Below are 23,081 nucleotides of genomic sequence, written 5' to 3'. Positions count from 1 at the left end.
GAATTTCTCACCTTACCGGTCTACAGGATTTCTACTTTCAAATTTCTACGCGTCAAAGACGTAGCTTGTCCCTCTTGTTTTTGGTACCTAGTCAACATGACCAATTCTGAGTTTTCCATGTCGGGCTCAAGAATGCCTACTGCATTTTTACAAAGTGCCTGGATCCTGTGTTCACCCACCTCAGGAAACCATATCAACAACTTTATCCATGCCTGGAGGCTTGTTTATAAACCAATGAGTCTGCTTGAGGCTGCCTTCTAATGTTCAGTGTTCTGGGCCTTACTCTAATCAGGGGAAACTCATTCATGTTCTCTTCTTTCAAGGGGCCATTAGTGGGACCTCATTGGGGAAGGTATGCTTGTCAAAGGAATGTTCGGAAATTGTATTCCAAGGTCAAAGACTCTGAGCTACCACCTGCATGGTACACAAGTATAAATCCCTTCTGGAACTTATGCGCTCTTCCTTCCTGCAGCCAGCACAGGTGGCCAGTACAAGAAGCACCGGACGTATCATGTGTTTCTATGAATGTTCCATAATATTTAAACAAATCCTGCTTTGATGGATTTAGCACCAGAACATTGATTCTGATGTCACATTCCAGGCAAACGTACCAGAATTCATCATGTCAATGGATGCTTTCATTGAAGAATGGGAAACCTGCCAGAAAGTACTTTCATCCAGGGGCTTGTTGAGGATGAATGAAATGCTCTTAAACATCAGTGTTCTGGAACTATGAACAGTATGCAGTTGTCTACATGTATTTCTACGAATAATCAAGTACTAATTATGGACAGCACAAGCACCATTTTTGTAACTCAACAATCCAAGGGTTCGAGGTTGCCCATACTGTGGGCAGAGTATTAAACTCTCTGGATTTGTTCCATAACAAATAACATCCCTATCTGGGAAACACCTCCAGAGTGTCCGCAATGAGTTGCAGCTGTGCGGAGCAAATTGGGAGGGAACTGTCATGAGTGAGTTGACACTGTCTCACTGAAGTACTAGATTTGTATTTAAGGCTTGGGTGGACACCTGTTTATTTGTCTTCACCGTCCGAGTGGAGGCCTCTAGTGAAGTTTTGTGGCAGGTGCATCAAAACTCCACTACAATTTCTCCACCAGTAACCAAGAGCAGACCACTACAAGCGAAACACAAGAACCTGCAAACTCCCATTCTTTGAACTCTATTTTTGCAACACTGAGTCTTTGTGCTACTGTTCTAGATTTGTGATCCTTTAGCGAAGATCAGTAGTTTTGGATTTGTTGCACCACACACATGCAAATAGTTTTTCCATCCATGTTTCACTGGATAACGTTGGCCTTAGCCTCCCATGGAAAATGTCTTTATCGGGTTTCAGTTTTTGTAATATTGTTTGGGATGTATATCTCCTGCTGCGATGTTGCTAGGGAGTCCTCGTTTTCTTTGATTATCACCATTTAATGTGTTGTATAGTTCTTATTACAATAAAGTATTTTGCTTTTTAGAAAGTAAATCAATGAAAAGTATCCTTTTTGACAGGTATTATTTTGTCTGCTAACTTTATTCATTGTATCTGAGTAAGCGTTGGACTGTTCAACTCCGTTACCTGGTAAATACTTATGGCCACATGTACGAACATTTGGAATTGCGATTTCCTATTTGCGATTCCATGCGAATCGCAAATAGGAAATCGCAATTCCAAATGTATGAAGCTCCACTGAGTTTCTTTTGCGATTCCCAGTGGGTCGCAAATAGACCTACCTCATTAATATTAATGAAGTAGGTTGCAATTTGCAGCCCACTGGGAATTGCAAAAATTACAGGGATGGTGGCCAGCTGTGGTCAGCAGACCACCATGTCTGTGATTGCTTTTAAATAAAGCAATCTTTTTTTAAACGCAGCCCGTTCTCCTAAAAGGAAAACAGGCTACGCTAAAAAAGAGAAAAATGAAACATTTCATTTTCATTTTTTAACAGCAGGCATTGGTCCCTGGGACTGCCTGCTTTTAAAAAATTTTTTTGCATGCATTCGCAAAGGGGAAGCGGTCCCTGGGGACCTCTTCCCCTTTCCGAATGGGTTAGCACCAATTTGAAATTGGTGCTAACTGCAATTGTTTGCGACAGCATTCATGGTCACTAAACAGTCATACATACCATTCAGATTCTTTATTAGGAAGGGATGCCCTGAACATGCCCCTTCCTAATATCAAATCGCAAAACCCAAATTGCGATTTGGTACCAAGTTACTGAATCGCAGTTTGGGCTTTGTAAATCCCAAAAAGCATTTTTCTATGTTCACAACTATAAAAATGCTTTGTACATGGAGCCCCTAGTCATTAAGTTGGAGCTCAGGACACCTTAGACAAATTCTGTTGTTACAGTTGAGTCCCAGTAAACCCAGACAGTACTGGCATCCCATAAAAACAGTCCTCACAAAGATCTATAATTCAAAGTGAAAAATATTCTGTATGTGAGTATAGTGCTATCTACAGGGACAGCATCCACTGTCATCAGAGCAGCCTCAGCTAGTGCCATGACTGCTTAGTTTAGCCAATCCTCGCTTATTTGAGCCACTCCTCACTTAGTGTACTTTTTTGAGAGTCCCTCTCTCAGTGATTTGTTGGTTCAGACATTCCACTGACTTTGCGTCCCTGAATGTATAATTGAAGAGCTCACAAGAGTCCTGTTCAGTCCTCTCTCTTGTGTATTTACTTCTAGGGCAGTGGGTGCTTTCACAATTCAATAAGTGTCCTTTTGATCTGATTTACGACGCAAAACTCAAGTTCTTGTCTTAGAAGGTCTCTTGCTACTGGTGCTAATGTCTTCCAGAAGGATCTTTCAGATTAAGATTTTCAACTTAAAATAACAATTTCTATTTTTCAACATGGCTAAATTGATGCACCACGCAAATCCCAAATTAATTGCAACGGTCCTGCTTAAAGTTGATGTAAATGAGCTTATTGTACAGAAGTGTTTCTTTCCAAATCTCTTAACATCAGTAGAGAGGTAATTCACAGATACAAACCTTAGTTTAGTTTTATATAGCATTTGCTGAAGTTCTGCAAAATGTTCCCTGTTCATCAGTGACTCCAAGGCTAGTTATTGCCAGTGTTTCTAGTGCAGTCTAGGAGTGTATGAGGGTGTCAGAGAAATACAATGCCTTTGATGTGAATACCCACAGACACAACTTAATAAGTAATCTAAACATTTATATTGCCTTTCCATGCTGTCCTGCACTGCTAAACTTCTCCTAAATTAGTCAACTCTAAGATGTACAGAACAGGAGGTGAGTGAATAGAAATTCTCTGATTTCTTACAGATTGTGACAAAAGGGGCAATGTTCCATGAAAAAAGTTTTCCATAAGACACAAGTTTGCCTAGACAGATGTGAAGTTGTGCAAATTTCCTAACCCTATAGATAACCTTTTTCTTAAAGTTGAATCTTTGCAAACATTGGTTAGAGATTATTCAGGGGGAAATGTATATAAATATCATTCACTAATTTTAAGAACTTCACAGGAAGTTATGTTGCAGCATTTGTGTAGTACTTCATACCCTTCATAAGGCTGCAAAGTGCTCTGATGTGCATTGGGTTTAATTGTATGGTTTCGATGGTTCCGAGTACCATTATTTGATTACAAGACTGGAGGCTACCATTATGCATCACACTTTTAATTGCCACTCCTGCAGCACCTTTAAAGAACACTCATAACAAAATAAACTTCTAGAATTGGAATGAAGTTTCCAGAATGAGGTATAAGTCCCACAGCACTAGAACACTCTTCCTTTTTTAAATGCTGCTCCCTATTTTAAATGCTGCTCCTGTTCGGAGAAGTGTATTACAGACTACTATTCATGTAAAAGATAACTGTTGAGTGCCTGAATATTTTTATTTGAAAGAGTTAAGCTTCTAATTTTCAGAAGCAGAGTGTGAGAAGGTGATACAAATGTCCTGTACAAGGAGTGTAATGTAGCTTTTTAAAATAATTAATATGTTAAGATATATTTCAAGATGTATATAGATTTATACATAAGGGAATGGATTGAAATAGCGACATGTTTAAACTGTTTACAGAAATTTGAAGTTGAGTGTGGGATTTATTTTAAAATAAAAGCTGTAACCGGCCTTGAACTCTAAAGTATTAATCTGTAATAAGCACAAGGTCTTGTCTACATTTAAACATTAAGCACAAGGTTGTTTACATATGCGCTTGTGTTTCGCAGAAGGGTGAGTGCCAGTGAGATTGCAGCTGCTTGCTGAGGAGTACTGGGAGCGCGAGGTATGCAAATGCACGTCATTTAAAGAAGTGGCTGCTAGTGTATATGAGAATGAGTTTTTTTTTTTTTTTAAATAGTCAGTTTAAAACAATTGACAGAGGAAACAAAGAGGAAATTATAATTAACGAAAAATGAATGGGATAAAATGTTGCAGAGGGCAGATGTGATAAGGTTTCATGCACAAGATGACTCACGTACGTGATGATGCAACGGGAGTAATTAACGCGAGAAGTGATGGCCATTTTGAATTTGGACAGTAAACAATTGAAGGGCTGTAGGTCTGTGAACCCGTGTTGCAACGGTCAGCTGTCGCCTGGGTACCTGGTGAGAGCAGCGCTTGTGATTCAAAGGAGTTTTAGGGAAGGTTACTAAAGTGATACTATGGATTCAGAAGGCGATAGTGTTGAATTCAATACAACTGCAAGAGGAAAAAGTGAGGAAGGTATTTGAAGACTGATACAAAATGAAGTTAGAGCATCTGTTAGAGAGGTTTTGGATACTGTTATGGAAAAAGAAAGGACATAAGGCTATGAGAAGACTTTTAGTCATTTTCTGATGATGGGGGTATACAGAAGAAAATTACAAAAGGAAAGAAACTTTTTAAAAAACATTTGGAAAAAGGGAAGAAAGCTGGATTGAATTCCATTGAAGAGAAGGGTGTTCATAGCAGCATACATGGCGAATGTGCCCTCAGCCGCATACAAAGTGAAGGTGTCCTTAGCGGCACACAAGATCTATCAGATGATGAGTTTATGAATTATAATGAGAAAAATGGTCAACGAAATGATAACATACTTGGTGAGTATATCTTAAATACAAATCTAGATGATGATTTAAATAATGTCACTAAAGACGGCCCCAGCACGTCTTCACAAGTGGTACTCAAAGACCCATTAGGAGAGGAAAGGTTTAGACCACGTAATATTCGCCATCCAAGAAGTGCTGATTGAAGGCCTCTAGATAATGTTGGGAAGTACATTAAGGAATATATTAGGAAGCCTCTAGATAGGTTAGAAATGAGTTGAAAACAGAGTGCACCAGACCTCAAATTGAAGAAAAGGTGTGTTCAACTCCTAACTTGGATCCGGGTATAATTACTTTTTAATTTAAGTTGGGAAGAGACCCTTGCAAGGGTCTAGAAAGATCTTTAAAACCGTGTCAAGACTGGCTTCTTGATACACTTGGCCGATTAGCAAAAATAATGGACATGACAGAGAAGGCACACATAAAAGGCGAACAAGTGGATGTAGAATTACTAAAAGGTTGGAGCCAAAGAGCAATAGTGGTTTTGGGAAATGCCAAGGTGGGTATGTTGGCAGAGCGTAGAAATACTATTTTGATGAGAATTAGCCTACAATTGGGGGATTTAACAAATAAGGAAGCATCAGAGGATGCTAAAGGTTTGCTCTTTCATGAGGGCAGGGTGAAGAGTTTATTTAAATATGTGTCAACTTTCACCGCATTAGATAAAGCACAGACTAATTTAAGAAAGGTTTTTGAGGTTGTTTTTGGAAGGGCCAGCTGACTAGGACCTTATACTGGCCATGGACTCCAAGGGTCCCAATAAAATTATTTACTGAGGAGCTGGAAGAAGGGTTCCAAGGTTCATCCAGTTTCTTCCCACAAAGGGGTCGTGGAGGTCGAGTCAGAAGCAACAGAGGAAGAGGTCAGTTCACAACAGGATCGCAAGGTGAGTACAGAGATTTGTATTGGTTCTTCCCCAAAAAAAATCGGTGGGCGGATGAAGAACTTTGAGGAGAGGTGGAAAGAAATAACAAAGGATTCCTGTGTTTTAAAAACAGCCAGGAGTTTTGAAATAGTTTGGTCAGGTATCAGTCCAGAAGAAAGAACCAAAATAATCATATTTAACACGAGAACAGAAGGTAATGGCAGGTAGAGAGATAATGGCAATGTTGGAAAAGGATGCAATACGACATGTAGAGGAACATACAAAAAGGTTTGTAAGCACAATATATTTAGTGGAAAAAAGGAGAAATGATGGAGGTCAGTGATAAACCTAAGAGAGTTAAATCAGTTTGCGAACAGGTTAACGTTTCAGGTTCTGAAGTATTACAGTTGGTTACCAGATCCAGGAGCATCAGGGATAGATGCATTTCAGCAGAAGTGGCCAGGGAATGGGGGTATGTTTTCCCTCCATTTTCAGTGATTCAGAGGGTGCTCCTGAAAGTAAGGAAAGAGAAATGGCCGTTGATTTTGATAACACCTTTTTGGGTATCACAGGCGTGGTTTCCAACAGTAACGGAACTGGCTTGCGAAGTTTCATTTTTTATTATGGCAGAGAAAGGAATGCTGGCAAATGAGGTAAAAGGGAAGCATCATTTAACCATGACCAAAGTGTTGAACCTTCTTGTTAGGAAAATATCCGGGGATCTAGAGCTTTCGAAGGTCTTTCGCAATGGGCTTCAGAATTGCTGGAGGAGTCATGGGCACCAGGAACTAGAAGGAGGTCCAAAGGAATATATCTGTTTGGGTATGTTGGTGCATGGAAAGGAGTTTGGATCCCATGGAGGCCAATGTGGTAAAGGCAGTGTATTTTTTAGTAGAACCGTTTGAGAGGGTTCTAAGTTATAGGTCATTAAATTGTTTTAGATCAGAAATTTCTACATGGCATGTTACATCCCTGTGGGATAGGACAGGATGAAAAACTGTAGGAAGTAATATTTTAGTGTGTAGAGTAATGAAAAGCATGTGACTTAAAAGATCGCCTAGGGCTACAGATGTAAATTTGGTTCTGAAAGTATTTTTAAGTTGGCCCATGAATAAATATTTAACTCTAAAAAATCTAACTATGAAATTGGCAAGTCTATTGTGTTTGATTTCCTGCCAAAGGGTATCTGATATCCAGTGTTATGAGCAAATTAATAGGACAAATTGTCCAGGTGGAGTATTCTTTGAGATATGGAAAAGGACTAAAACTATGTCAAAGTCAATATGTTATCCAAAGTTTAGAGAATGCAAAAAATTGTGTGTGGTACAGTGGTTGAAAGATTATGAGAGTAGAGTTTTGGAGAACATAAGGGATGGTGAGTATCAGTTGTTAATTTCATATGTGAAGCCATTTAAAGCAGTAAGTGCATCCACATTTGCAAGATGGATTAAACAAGCGGGAGTGAATATAGAAATATTCAAAGCACCTCGTCTGAGCGGAGCAATGGCAAGCAAAGTAACTTGGCTTGGAGGAAGATTAGAGGAAATTTTGAAAGCAGCTGATTGGTCAAATGTGGGTACATTTTCAAAACCTTATTTTAGACCAATAGAACATTTGTCTGAAGGGGTGTTGAAGGAATTTCAACTTGCATAAGGATAGCCTCCGGTCTTGTAATGAAATAGCGATTCTCAGATTACCATGAAAAGAGAATCAGGATTTCATTAAAGACACATAGGCTATCCCACCCACCTCACCCCATGCTAAAAAAACTAAAAGGGGTGAATAAAGATCAATAATATTGACCGAATGTAAGTAATTTAACCTTGAGTATAGGATTAACTGTAGATATGGTATTTGATTTTTTTTTTTACAGGAATTTTGAAGGAAAGGGTATATATTTAGTGGTTAACGTTTATTTTTCGTTGCATGCACACAATCGTAAGAAGAAAGGAGGATGAAGGAGAGAGATTGTTTCTTCTCACTTTCGCATTTAAAGGAGAAAGAGTGTTCTTATGCTGTGAGACTAATACTTTGTTGAAATTCCAATTCTGGAAGTTTTCTTTGTTGGGAATATTCTTTATAGGGACTGCAGGAGTGGCAATTAAAAGGTTGATGCATAATGTTAGCCTCTGTGTCTTTAATTAAATCCCGATTCTCTGTTCATGTTAATCTGAGAACCGATATTCTCCTCAGACATGGGCACCTGCAGACTTACTTCCACTTTGAGAATTGGGGCAATTAGATCTGCCAATGAAACTGTGAGGCCCTAAGGTGTTAAGGAATGGTCAGTACAAAGTTTATAGATATTCTAGAGGAAAGACCAAATATTGAAGAAACAGTGCTAACAATTAACTAACCGACTAAAGCATTTTAACTTCATGGCCTTATGAATTTGGAATCCGTTTTATTTTGAAAAATATATATTACTTTATTTTTATTAAGTTAGAAACTTCTAAATCCTCGCAATGATGGGATCACAGTCTGTTTTTGTGGTTTTATATATGTCACAATGAAGCACTTGTGAGGGATGTTTCTTCTTTCTGTATCCTACAATGCCCATATCATTCCTTTGTTTTGATGGTTATCAAATAGGTCATTAAAACTGGACAGGCTAGGTTGAATGATGTTTAGGTTGACACATTTCTATTCATGTATTGACATATTTTGTTATTGTGGTACTGAAGTAGATTTGTTATACTGTTATGTTTTTTTGTCTCACACCGAAAATAAACTATTTATCAATTGAAGTGAATTTGAGAATTCTGTTCTTTATTTCTTTTCCTTAGTTGATGATTAGATAACTTCAGTGTATTGTTATTTTTCTAGAGATACCTTAATAAGTAAAAATGGCAATCATGAGCTTGGCAGTCCCTTGCTTGGTGTTAAACTTTTGGATGTTGGCTGCGGTGGAGGAGTGTTAAGTGAGGTGAGCCTATATTAACATGTGTTTAATTATCTGAAATGAGCACTCTTGAAAAAGAAGTTGGTAATTAAAGAATAGGTCTTTAGCATACACTTGTATTACCAAATGTACTAAATTCTTTTTCCTACTTCCTGTCATGTCAGGGGGCACAAGCTCTCGCTTTGCTACTTGCATTTTTGGGGGATAGCACTCTCCAGTTCTCGACTGCTGGATGTGAAGTTTTCAAACACCAGTGGGGTAAATAGTAGCCCCATGTTGCACCAAGTGATGCATGTGTGGCTGATCCTCTTGAAGAGAATTGTTGTGAAGAATGTAGTCCAGACAGCCCCCCAAGAGATGGTTTTAAATACATGTGACTTGGTTGTGTTTCTACTGATAATTTTCCAGTTTTTGTCAATAAGTGCTTTAGACAGCTCTTAAATATTTCAGTACTTGAGGGCCTGCCACTGTGCAGAATTATTTCTGTGCAACTGTATATTTATATATATATAACCATCAGAAAATTGTGAGTCCAAGACAAACACTGAATGTCGATGACAAACACTGGATGCCGAGAAGGCAGACATTTATGCCTATCTTTGCATTATTTAGATATTCCAGGGTGCTGCTAATAGTATGGTGCACAGCGTGCCAAGAATGCTGTTTACGTACTGCAAATTGCTTCTCAGTGTGTCAGCTTGATATGTTTCAAAGTGTCTTGTCCTTTTCCACATTGCTTTGCTTAATTTCTCATTGCCCACAGGAAATTGCAAGCCAATTTACACATTACTATGGCAGTTTCTTATTTCCAAAGTTAAACACATTTTGCCATGTCAGGATTTATATTGCTCCCTGAAAATTACCATGTTCTAATCAAACTGCCATGCTAGTTCCCTTATAGTTCCACCATCTCTGTTAAACACATATTGTTGAACTGTCTCCCTGGCTTTCCCCAATACCAGTTGCTATCTGACCTGTTTGAAGGTTTTCACAAACTCCACTATTACTGTTGGTTGTATTTAGTGGGTGTCTCAAGTCAAAATTGACAGTGCCAAGTCCAGAACACCATCCGATTCTACCCACATTGTTAACCACCTGTGCAAGGAATGTGGGGAACAGACCCCACCACCCATGTTCAGGTGTTGGCTTCTTTAGTCTTACAAGGAAGGAACATTCCTGTCTAATGGATTCAGTGTCCATCCTACTCTGGTACAGTGTGTGCCCAATCTATAAAACTCAGAATCATGTTAGGTTTAGAAAAGACCTGTTAAAGTGTTGCTTTAGAGCCATCATGGACATCCAGTGTGAAAACAGCCACTTCCTCTTTTCCAATCAGATGAAATTCTGATGATCTCACAGATGCTGATGGTAACCATGCTATGGAGAATTATTGACTCATCTAATGAGAATATCTTTGCAACCAAATTTTTGAAGGGTTCAGAAATATCCATTCTGTGCGGTTGAAAGTCCCTTCAGCTTTGGTGTGAGACTAAACCTGGTGTATGGGCGAGGTTGTCATTTTTGTGTATTGTGGGCATAATTCTGAGCATATAGTCAGAGGACTATTATTTATTCAAGTTCAGTGCCTGCATGGCTGGTATCGTTCACTGGATGAAGAACAACTGTCTGAAGCTGAATACCGACGAGACTGATATTCGGGAAGAGCACTTCAAAGTGGCACTTCACCTGGTAACCAGCAGAGCTAGGATTTACATCCTCCCCCACCATCCAGGGCAAGAACCTTGGGATTGTCACAAACAGCAAATTTGAGATGACTGCCTAAGTCAGCGCCATCACCAGCTCATGCTCTCATACCTTGAAGATTCTGAGGAAGATTTTCAAATGGCTCCCAATCAGCACTTGGTAAATCATCACACTCATCCTTCTCACAAGAAAGTTGATTATGGGAACGTCCTCTATTCTGGCATCAACAAAGAACACTCAACAGAATGCTGCAAACCATTCAGACAGCAGCAGTGAGAATCATTCTCAATCTTCCATGTCTCACGCACATCACACCACATCTAAAGGAGCTCCACTGGCGCACCATACACAAACAAGCTTATTTTAAACTCCTCACCCACACTTTTGCAGATCAAATCTGTTTATTCTGGTTTTATATTTAACATATTTGCTCACCTACATCCAGTGGCCATAGAGGTAAATCAAGAAGATGAGGTAGGATGGTAAGCATGTCTTGTGCAGGGTGGGAAGTAGTGTGAGACCTAAGAAGGGCACCCTATTGCTCGCCCAGAAAAAAGGAAACTTTTGTTCTAGGTGGGCCTGGCATGCCCATGATATTGTTAGGTTTAGGGCCTGGTACAGTTGAATATTCTCATTTAAGCCCGAGATGTCTTTAAAAGGCTTGAGTTCGGTCATGAAAGCTGGGAGGAAGGATAGAGGTTGAGTCAAGGCAACAATGATGTCAACGGCGTAGAGGGTTATTTTGTGTTTCTGAGAGGAAAAGTCAATGCCCTTGATTAGCATATTCGACCTTACCCTCTCTGCAAACGGTTCCATATATAACTCGAAAAGCAGGAAGGATAAGAGGCAACCTTGTTGAGTACCTCTGATGACTGCAAATGAACGGGAGGTGAGGCCCTTGAATCTCACTTGAGCTGTGGGATTGGTGTATCTACTCTACACATGTTTCAGGAGCCTGTTCCCCAGTCCTGCCCTCTCCATGACCTTGCCTAGGGAACAGCCAGTCTACATGATCAAAAGACTTTTCAATGTCAATAGATCAAAAATAGTGCTGGGGTGTGGGAGCAAACTACTTTTTCCAAAAGGGGGAGGCAACGTTTGGTTTTATTGCTACCCCTTATTTCAGGGATAATGCCGCCTTGATCAGGGTCCCCGAACCCATGCATGTATTGGTTTAAGTGGGCTGTAAGGATAGCCGTGAACAGTTTAGCATCAACATTTAATGAGGAGATGGGTCGTATGAGAATCAGAGCTTTGGGATTTTCCTGGGTTTGGGTATTATGGTGATCACAGCCGCCCTTATTGCAGCGGGGAGTGTGCCTGTCTCATTGAACAAGTTAAATAGGATAACATTGAGCCGGGCCTGCAGAGCTTGTAGAAGCCTGCAGTGAAGCTGTCCGTTTCTGGAGCTTTGCCTGGCGGTAGCCTGGACATAGCGCTAGAACAGCATCCTCACGGAAGTTGGCCTCTAGGGAGAGTGCATCCCTCTCGGGGGCTAGGGTTCCCGGTGCGGAGGAGAGGAACCTACTTATTGCTACTGTATCTGTCTTCTCTGCTGTATATAGTGTGGCATAGAAGTGTTCAAAGGCTGGGGCGATGTCAGTATCAGCCTAAAGTATAACTTCGGGCTGGCATCTGTTTGGATATCCGAGATCCTACTCCTTTGGATCTGAGCTCTTAGTTTGTGGGCTAGTTGGCATTCCTCCTTATTGCCCCCTGTGTAATATTTTAGCTTGTTGCGGAGGAGAGTGTATTTTGCTCTGTCCCAGTCAAGTGCTTTCAGTTGCTTCCTAGCCAATGTCAATTATCTCTGCTATCTGTGGGAGCTCAACTGCCTGAGGGTTTCTTCTAGCACCTTCACCTCAGCCTCCAGTTTTGTTAGTTTGTCATGTCTCTCTTTAAGTCTTGCCAAGATAGCTGTGAAGGTTCCTTGTATAACTGCCTTCAGTGTTCACCAGGCTAGAGCTACAGGAGTTGTTAGTGTATCGTTGGCCTGGAAGAATTACTTAATGACCTTTTGGACCTCTTTCGTGGTGGAGTCCTTTGTGATGAGTTTGTTGTTCCATTGCCACAGATGGCTTTGGGTGGTACGCCCTGGGATGGGGAAGGTGATCGTGATGGGGGAGTGAGCACACAACTCGACTACTTCTGTGTCTGTCTAAACTATGGCTGCTAGAATGTGAGGGGAGATTAAGAAATAGTCAATTCGTGTGCAAGTCTGGTGAGAGGCTGTGAAGAAGATATAGCCCCTAGACATGGGGTGTCTGAATCGCCAAGCGTCTATCTTAGGTACATCTTGTAACCTTTGCTGTCCAGCTTCCTTAAAGTCCCCGGGATGGTCCTGCTGCAAGGGTTCTTTGCCCAGTAAGTTGTTTTGGACGATATTAATGTCCCCTTCCCCATCACAGTGTCTTTGTCTGGGGAGGCAGTGATGAGGCCCACAGCAGTACGCAAGAACTGCTCTTCGTGGTTATTGCTTGTGTATAGCGTGGCAAGGGAAAATATATAGGCACGGATGGAAATGCGTACCGAGAGGGGTCTTCCAGGTATACCACCTTGAGTTTGTGTGATGGGACCTTAAAGAGTGTTTGCTATTAGGATTGCTGCTCCTGCCTTCTTACTGGGTCCTGAAGAGGAGATTTGCTGGTTGAACCTGTGGGACTGCAGCCTTTTCCAGTCCTTTTTTAGAAGGTGGTTCTCCTGGAGGAGAACGATATTGCAGTTGGAGGCTTTCAGGTGGGATAAAAGGGCGACGCGCTTCGCTGGGGAATTAAGGCCTCTAATGTTAATGCTTAGAACCTTGACCATTTAAGAGGAATGGGTGTCACCTGGGGGTGGGTGAAACCCGGAGGTGGCAGTGTGAGCTATGTGTGGTGGTGGTGCATATTTGCTATGGGTTGTGTGAGGGTGCTGGAGACGGGGCTTTACCAGGGATGTCAAACTGAAGGGGGAGGGTTAACTAGGGAAAAAAACTACTCCATCCATGGGAGTCCTGTGTGTTTCAGTGATTTGAATAATGTCGTCTACAATAGGAGGAGCATTCAGTAGTGAGTTATGTGGTGACTGTTCCAGCCCGGCCTCTAAGTATGAGTAAGTGTGTCTGCAGTGCCAACTTATTTGGTTGTTCGGGGGCTGTCTGCTGTGCTAGGACCTGCTGTTTCTTGAGTGCTGTGTGATGGTTCTATCTTGTGGCTTTCAATGGGGAACTAGGCAAAGGTTTGAGATTAAGGAGTGTCTTGCCTCTGAATGTGATGGAGGAGTGCTGTGCATTCCAGGTGGGTTTTGTCATGGGTTGGTTTAAGGACACACTTCCATTTGGGGTGCCGATGTCATTTGCTGGGTGATTTATGCTTCGGGTGTCCTGGATCTGGGCCTCTTGGTCGGACTATCCCTGTGGTGTTGATTCCTTGATGGAGGAGACCTCCTCCTTGGTGCATATGGAGTACATTTCTTTGCCCCAGACAAAAATCAGGTGGAATGGATATCCCCATTTGTATTTCACCCTTGTTTGCGTAGAAGTGTGTTGGCCGCCTCCTTGAGGGTTTGGCGCCTCTGGAGCATGAGTTTGTTGCCCTCAAAAGAAATTGATCCTTGGTCACACACTGCAGTCATTATGGCTTCTTTTAAGCTGCAGTAGTTCTGAATGCAGGTAAGGACATTTTGAGGGATACTGGGTGCTTTTGAAGAGCAACCAGCCCTATACAGGCGGTCAAGAATGATTTCGTTCCTGGACAGTTCAGGGATTATGTGGTGGAAGGGACAGGTGACAAAGTTTTCCAGGTCTCCGGAGTCTGCCTGGACTCCCTTCACCCTCATGTTCAACTGATGGAATCTGTTCTCCAGACCCTCAAGGTGGGTCTGGAGCTCCTTGTTCTGCTTCCTCAACTCCAGCAGTTTACATATGTGAGACTCCAGTTCTTCCTTCAGGGCATCCCTGCTAGTTTCTAGTGTTGCCACTCAGTGGTCCAGTTCCACCACGTCTTGCATGATTTCCTTGATGTTGGTGGTGACTTTGTCCCCAAGTGTGACAATGTCCCCTCTGAGACTGTTAAAAAGAGTCTCCATGAAGGATCGTGTGACTGGGACTTGTGAATCCTCCTGGGCTGGGGGTTTGTCTGTATCAGCTAAGGCTGGTGGGTCCATGATGCCTATCACCTTGTGAAGGTTTGGCTTTTTGGAGGCAGCCTTAGTGAGGAGGACTTTCAGTGTAGAGTCCTTCTTTGTTCTGAGAGCAGCTATGGGGGCCTAGTGGGTAGATTCTTCACCAAGAGGTGTGGAGGTTTGCTGCAGTTCAGGCCACTTGTTTTGCAGTGCGAGAAGTATCGAGTGTGGGTGTTGGGGTGCTTGCCACCTAGGTCGTAGGCTCAATGGTCGTGTTGTCCTACTGGGTCGTGCCCCCGGCTCTGCACATTCTTTAATGTGCACATTTGCCCATGCCCCAGGCACCCCCTGGCACCTTTGGTGCGATTTATTGCTGAAGGACTCCTCAAATTACTAAGTTGGACGAGAGCTGGCCCAAACCGCAACACCTTCTGGCTGGGTGCTGCCATAGGGCCCAGTGGCTGGTGAATCAAAATAAGAGTGGGAAGGGGGTGTGCGCCTAGATGATGAGCGCTGAGCAAGTGTGGCCTGTCCTCCTCCCACTACAGTGCGTATAGTTTCTGCATTGGTGTGACGCAGGTCGTAGTCTCCTGTACTCCTGAACCCCCCGGGATCCAGGCTCCAGAGCCCCCAGGGGCACCTATGGTACCTGGTTGGGGCCCAGCCGCCAGCTGGCCCTGCTGGTGAGCATGGGCTGTCAGGCTCACAGGGTTCACCCGTGCACCGTCCTGATTCTTCCCCCAGAGGTTGTGCGCGGGGGCTGCTTGTGGATGCACTTGAGCTGCGGAAGGGGCTCTTGCTGGTGCCTCAGGGCTAAGTGCTGGTGTGTGGGTAGGTGATGGCCTCTGGCTCAACCTCCCTCTGCTCTGTGTGTATAGTGGCGGTAGGCCGCACTGCTGTATGTACTGTCAGGTGGCACCGAGTCTGGCACCAGGCTCTCCATGGGCTTGGAATGTTCTGGGCCTCGCCACCACCTCCGGGGTCATGTGTGGATGGCGGTGCCGATGGCCAGCTGAGTCCGGTGGAAGATCTGTGCCAAAACGCTCATATTCTGGCTGTCATCTTGGCCACGCCCCCTCACCCACACTTTTAAGGCTCTACATAACACTGAACCTGCATATCTAAACAATACCATCTGCTTCCAAAAACCTTCCATACACCTTTGCTTGTCCGTACTCCTACTTGCACATATCGCACACATTAAAAAAAACACAGAGATGGTGGTCGAGCCATCCCTCCTGAGGGGCAAAAAGCACACTAGACACCAAGGATTTACTATAAAAAGTAAAGGAGAATGGGGTAGGGGCTGGCATGTTCCTGCATTGGGTTGCAACCAGCACCCCTTGAGCCCAAACTGTTTTTTAGGAAGCCAAGCTTCCCTCCATGAGGGAGGCAGATGCCCACTTAGACAGGCCATGTTACAGAAAGTGCCCATTTTCTTTAAAGAAGGATGTGCAGCTGTTTATGGGCCCCATTCGGCAGTATGGACCATGCCTGCGCAAATGTTGGATTGGAGCAATCACTAAGATGCATTACCTCATATGCCTTGGGATGTGGCCAGAAGCAAATGAGGAAACACTTCCTTTGTGCCCATGTCACATTACAGACAGATGCGAAGAAGCAAAAAAACAGTGGATGGGTGCATGGACAGCATGCGTGCTCAGTCAGTACCCTTGAAAGTGTCCCTTGGAAAGGGAAATCGGAGTGTCTGGTCTTCAAAGGGAGGCTTGTCCTCCAGTAGAGATGGAGCCACGGTTTCTACCACAGCAGTGTCTTTAACCAATGTGCTGTATGCAGTGCATGAACTGTCGGTTTCCACCAGCATTTTTTTGTAAAGCGGGTGCACTGTCTTCGACTCCGTAGTCATACAAACAAGGTCAATGTGTTATACAAGTAATTCAGGCTCAGGACGTTTTTTAGGGTCGAGCCTGCGTTGCATGCGCTTGCGAATGCGTTTCGCTAGCGAGACGCTTTAGGAATTAAAAAGGGCTAGGAGCCCCGTCCACGTCATGTCAGTGTCTTTCATTGGTTTGTGGGCTTGCCTGTTAGAATCTGCTTGATTTCATTAGTGGAAGGCACGCATACTTCATGCCTTTTCCGGTGGTTAGCCCTCCTTGAGCGCATCGACCAAGTACAGAAAACATACGAGGCTCGCTGTTTTCCGTCCGGTTCGTGGACTACTTTTTCTCTATTTTCGCAGCGCGATCTCGCTTAACAGAAGTCGAGCGCTTTGTATAATACCAACCCTGTTACACAGTTAATTGCACTTTTTCTGGTTACGTACCTGGTTTATGTGGCAAGAAAAGTCCGGTTAGGAGTTTGCAACGCTCTTAGCTCTAACACGAGCAAACGCGAGACCCGTTGCATTGCAAATCCTTGTTTTATTTTTTACAGCAGAAGCGGGGGTTGGTCCATCCTGGCATTAAGCTGCTGACTCCCTCCAGCCCCTTGGACCCACCCAACTTTTTAGTCTGCAGTGTAGCAGAACCAGAATACTTCGGTCACCCTCATGGTATTTGTGTGAAATTGTGATTCCTTTGGGTTTAATTTTGACATATGGGCTGCGAGAAAGGGAATAATATCCCCTATTCCTCCTCCCCTGGGTGACAGAAAGACTATTTGGTGCCCAGGGGTTTGACCTGATGCCAATACAGGCCCATTTTCTACACTGTTTTAATTTGGACACCAATCCCATGTGTCTCTTGTGTTTTCCTCTTCTTGGGACATGAAGATAGGCGAAGAACACCTCTAAAGGGTCACAAAGACTGTCTGGTGCAAGCGGGGGGGGGGGGGGGGGGGCGGCAGTACTCTGTCAGGAATGGCAAGCCTTGCACCCTCTTTTATTCATTTCATTTTTCCACTGACGTTCTGGTGGGCTTTCCGACCCTTCCCTTGCCCTTTTCATTCCCTCTCAGATAGGCAAATATGGAGCGAACGATTCCGTTTGCCCAAACAGGGAGTCAGGACGCCCATCATGCTACCTAGGAAATGAGACAGGTATTTCAGACCAGACAGTATTTCTTCCCTCTGAGGCAGAGAAATGGTGGTTCCCCCTCGCTGCCAGTCCATATGTCAAAACTAAAGCCCAAGAAATCCCAGTTTCTCACTTTTCCCCTGGGAATCGATTTAGACCTTTCAGATATTTAGTGACACCGGACGGTGAGGCTTTCATGGATCCCAGTATATTTTCTTACCCAAAGTGTCTTCAAATGTCAAAAATATGCCTAAACACCCATTTTGATTCTCTTAGCACAGGTGAATGCTGCAGCATTTCAGCCCAGGGCTGGCCGCCCCCACTGAACCCTACCAACGCTGGGAATTTCTAAATACTAGCGACTCAGGGTTTGAGTGGTGTGGCTTGAATCGATCCCAGCACGCCTGCCCTGCAAACGTCTAAGTATGGTTCAAAAAACAAATTTTATTTCTGTATTTTTGTGACAGAAATCTCTGGCATTTCCAGCAGGTGGTCTTGCCATCCTGCATTCTCGCACTTTTCTGAGTAAAAAAGAAAAAAAGATACCCTCATCTGTGGGCGGGCCTAACATACGTCCTAGGAATGGACAAAAACTCTAACTATGTAAAGACTACATTAACCGTAAAATGACTTCACTTAGTCCAAGTTTGAATTGGTTCCTTTTTTATCAGGAGAAGTGTTGGACACTAAGTGGTAGGATGTTTGTAAATCCCCGCAGATAGAAGAACTTTCTTTCATAGTATCCTGAGAAATTTCTGTGATTTTGATCAACGTTTGACATTTCCTGCGCATTATTGGTATTAACAGTAGTGGGATCCATGCAGGCCACACCTAGGGGGCCTGCAGGGTGTCTAATTTTCAGAAATATCTGGTTTTGGTAGGTTTCCCTCGATGCTGGACAAACCTTGGCCCAAATACCACAGGTACTCACGTTCCCAGAAATTGAAATTTCAAAGAAACATCTTGATGTTGCGGTGGTGCATTTTGTGGTTTTTCTGTCATGGGTCATTGACCCACGCACACAAGTGGGGTGCCGTTTTTATTGGGAGGAATGTGGGAATACACTGTAGTAGAATATTTGTTACTATGGAGTGAATTTCTCTACAGTTGTGTTTTCAAAAGGCAAGTTAGTATGACAAAACAAACACATTTAGCAAAGCATCCTCTAAATCACGCTGTAGAATAGTTAACTTTAAATTCGGTCATAACCATTATTCTTAACCTCATAGTCTTGGGCACATTTAAAAAAAGCATAGCTTTCCTTTCTTCTTTCAATAACTTTACTTTTTGAATTGATGTGTGGGTGGTACATACAAAAATCATTATAAGCTGCAGCTTTGTGGGTAACAGTTTATTGCTTGTTTCTGGACAACTAACAAGCACTATATATCCCTACGACCAAAAGAGACTGAGTGACTTAGCGGCATATTACTTTTGTAGGTTGGGCGTTAAGACCCAAAAATTACAAATGAAAATATTGTTAACTATTTCTGTCTTTTCTATTTACGTTGATTAGTTATTGATTTTGATGGTTAATATTTTGGGATACCTTGATTTAAAAAAAAATCTGTCTACTTCTAAGAAATGAAAGCTTTCTGGGATCACGTGTTTCACACACCCTTCCCCCAATAACTGCAAGTATGCAGAAACTGGAAAAATGCAAAATAGTAACGGTCACATATAACATTGCAAAAACTGTTGCAAAAATTATTTATTTATTGCTTTTTTTGTTTTTTACAACTCTGCCTATTCCTGAAAGCTCACCAAACGGAGCAAATGTTTTTGTTGTTTGTTTGTTTTGTTGATGGCATTTTAAGAAAAAAATATATACTGTCTTGAAAGCACATTTCTCCAAAAACTGAAAATGTTGTCTCGTTTTGGCTATTTTCAAAGTTCTCTGTAGGAACCACCACAAACCCTGAGTAAATAGAGAATTTGTAAGGTATAGAAAAAAAGGACACAAATTTGACACAAATTCTTTTGTGGTAAAAACGTTCTGAAGGCTTAAGCGCAAACTGTTACAAGTACAAAAAAGGGCCCAGCACTTTGGAGGTTGAGAGGGTTAGCACATAAGGAGTTAAATTTGATAATAGCAAAATTTGTATTTCAGAGCATAGAAATGTCAGAGGTGTGGCATGAAGAACACTATATTAAAACAGTATTTCTTATCTATCATAAGATCGCTGTCCCGATGGAGCTGGTAATTACACTATCCTATATTTCCTCAGCAGCTCTACAGTGGGTAGTTGCATTTAGGCCTACTTTGGATGTGTTCATGCTCTTCCTCCTCTCCAAGTTGTTCCCATCACCAGAGCTCCGACTGAGGCACTGGTGTTGCAGTCAGGGCTGCATACTTGCGTCTTGTGCAGTTGGACCAACCTTGATGTTTTCCAGCTGCCCAGCTTGATGTGCTCCTCCCATCACCTCTCTAAAGGTGGGACAACGGGATGCTCTGGGTCCATGGTGGTAAGCGGCGATGTAAAATTTTGTGGGCAGGTTCACTCATGAGGTGTCAAGCCCACCTATCAGTGATTTGCATTCGGTGGAAATACCCAGGGCAGCCTACTGCTCCATCGTGAGTTAATGAGTCCCATTTTGTCCTTCATGCTATTTTTCTTAAATCAAATAACTGGACTTTTGTACTACTGTACTAATCACAGACATCTGTCACATATCCAAAATTGCCAGTCCCTCACCAAAAGATCTCAACTTGTGCACAACCACTGAAGCTTTGAGTTGAGACATTGCAGAGCTTAGTACCACACTTCACATGACCTAACGTAAAATGTGTGTGGTCATACTCAGTGGGCTGGATAGACTGGAAATGATGGGTAGTTTACATTGGAATAAGTAGCTGTCATCATGAGTCTTTCAGATTATGTCCAGAATGAAGTATCGCAAAACCTCTGCATTCTTGCCCTTCTGTGTGGTTCATGTCTGCATGATGAGAACAGAACAGTTGGACACTCGAGAATGCTTGGCGAGGCAACCGAAGATGGGTATTTGCTTGACGTTACCACAGTTTAAAAAGTGGTATCAAAGGCTTAATGGCATAATGGAAAGCAAAAAGGATTTTATTTTGTATGCTGATCATCGTCGAGATTCGCGTTTGCATTTTAACTGAATAAGCACAACTCCTCATTGGCTTGTGTTTCTTACCTGGCTCAGAATTCGTTCTGTGGGACATGTTCTAGAATGTATTTTTTCTTGGAGGCAATTGCTTTCTGAAAAGAACTAGAATCAAAAATGTAACCCTGTACTGTGTTTGACTTTTTAGGAATTCTGAATTAATAATCTGTGCAGCACACAGAATCCAGAGTGCTAATGCACATAGCTTCATTTAACGTTATTTGTTAATTTTCCATGGCGAAATATGCTTCCTGTCGAGAAACCTCTTCGACTACACCCCCATTTAGTAAGTGGCAGGTCCTCATTATTTCCACTCTGCAAACGGGCAGGGCCCTATTCACGTAAGGATGGAATGATTTATAAGTGCAGCTAGGTATTTGTAATTCACAAAACATGAAATGAGGCTTACAAGTTGATTTGCTCAACAAAATGGTGTGGCTTTATGTGGGAGGAATCTGCTACCAGGGGAGGGCATGAGCGTTCCAGAATGGGAATGCCTTTCGAAATAAGTGCACACCTACAACCTTTTGTGTTTGGGTTATGTACAACCATCTGCAAGGGGCTTTCCCATCCTGTAAACCATTGATGAGTTTCTCATTTTAAAGAGAATAGTAAACAGCGGCGGCTGCCACTGAATGGGGTGGCGAGAAGGGGGGTGGAGTTAACCCACTTACCTTCTCCTTCAGGAGACATGGTTTGTTTCCCCTCCGTCCTAGTCTGCTTCCTGGCAGCACACAAACTCACAGCCAATCAATATGCTGCTGCCACCAACATGACAGCAGCGTCATGATTTGTCTGATTGGCCTGCTTCGACGCTCAGACTGGGAGTGGGGAGCCTGTGCAATACAGCCAAGTAGAAAACATGCAAAGTGCGCAGGTCTGTTTGGCTGGCCGAACACAGCCGGCCAATCAGACATGCGCACTTTATGGTGCACATACCTCTCCTCCTGCACCCTCCAGCCCAGCCCCGCCCTCTTACTCACAGGAAAAAAAAATTATAATTACATTGTTTTACCTTTTGCAAAAATCCAGTGTGGCGCGCTCCTCCGCCTTTACTGATAGTAAACCTCTAGTGAGTGTAGGGTTAGGCAGTTTTTTCATCCTCAAACTGAGGTAGATAGGTATACAGAAAGAAGTTTCTTTTGCTGAAAAAAATATTTTCTCAGTCGTGAAATAAAATTTGCATCGGCAAATGTACTTTTGCAAGCATTAGTAAAGTGTCCATGTATATTAATTTTCCTGAACTACTGCTGTCTGTTTCCCAGAAGTGCTCATGTACATTTTTGAGCTTTTTGAAAAAAATATGAATGTGCTTGGTACGTAAATGATCCACCTTCTCCTTCCTTCTTCCACAAAAAATATTTGAGAATAGCCCATATACTCTGTGAACCTGGAAGTTACACCAAAACGGCAGACTTTCCACATTCGTAAGTACACTGATCATGGAAAAATCCAATAATCCCAATTCCGTGGATTCTTTAAGATTAGAAGACTCGAAGCTAGCCATGGTTTGCTTTCACAAGCAAGGAAGAAAACTCTCACCTTACTACACTTTCCGAATATGGTCAAACAAAAGGTTTGACGACGTGTTTACCTTGTTCGCTTGTATTTATTTGTGTCAAAATGGTACAGTTCCGTTTCTTACTATTTCTGTCTGATGCTACATTTTCTAAAGTAATGACTTGTAAACGTGAAGGTTGCTAGCCAGAGATATTAGTAGCGAGACGTTATTGCATTTAAATTAGAATTGCGGTGGACTCTTCACTGCTGTGTTCTTGCATAAGTAACGTGTTTTCCTTTCACGCTGGCCTTAACCGCGCTTTTTGTCATCAGCCACTTGGCAGGTTAGGCGCGGCAGTTACCGGAATTGATCCCTTGGAGAACAACATTAGAACAGCAGATCTGCATAAATCGTTCGACCCAGACCTGGACAGTCGCATCCAGTACACCGCCTGCTCACTGGAGGACATGGAGGATGATGCGGCGGAAATATACGATGCAGTTGTAGCCTCCGAAGTCGTGGAGCATGTTGGTGACCTGGAATCTTTCATAAAGTGCTGCCATAACGTGCTAAAAGTAAGAACTTGTAGAATTGTAAAGGTCGCGTGCGAATGTGATTTGTAAAAGATGCACACTAGGCCTAAAGCATCTAAGCACGTGCTTGGTTGCACAGCGACGGCTGCAGCGTTGGCTGGTTTTGCAGGGGGTTTAGGTTGCACCAGATCAAACCAATCAAAAATGAGATACGTTAACACTTGTTCATGAGTGCTGATCAAATCTGACCATGTCCTTGGTGCACCTGTTCCTTTGTAATGTGCATATTTATTGTCCAGATTCATTCAAAGC

The 23,081-nt window shown here is 42.7% G+C and overlaps 1 protein-coding gene across 1 annotated transcript in view; it reads left to right on the top strand.

The window, feature by feature from the left end:
* The window catches only part of COQ3 (coenzyme Q3, methyltransferase), a 109,778-nt gene that overhangs the window by 54,346 nt on the left and 32,351 nt on the right, over positions 1–23,081 (top strand). Inside the window, exons 4-5 of the mRNA XM_069235538.1 lie at positions 8,752–8,851; positions 22,569–22,811. Of these exons, the coding sequence (XP_069091639.1) occupies positions 8,752–8,851; positions 22,569–22,811 (343 nt within the window). The remainder of the gene's footprint in view (positions 1–8,751; positions 8,852–22,568; positions 22,812–23,081) is intronic.

Source organism: Pleurodeles waltl, chromosome 5 (assembly GCF_031143425.1).
Source record: "Pleurodeles waltl isolate 20211129_DDA chromosome 5, aPleWal1.hap1.20221129, whole genome shotgun sequence".
Lineage (NCBI taxonomy): Eukaryota > Metazoa > Chordata > Amphibia > Caudata > Salamandridae > Pleurodeles > Pleurodeles waltl.
The sequence above is the reverse complement of the archived record's forward strand: the minus strand, read 5'-3'. Positions and strand labels throughout refer to the sequence as shown.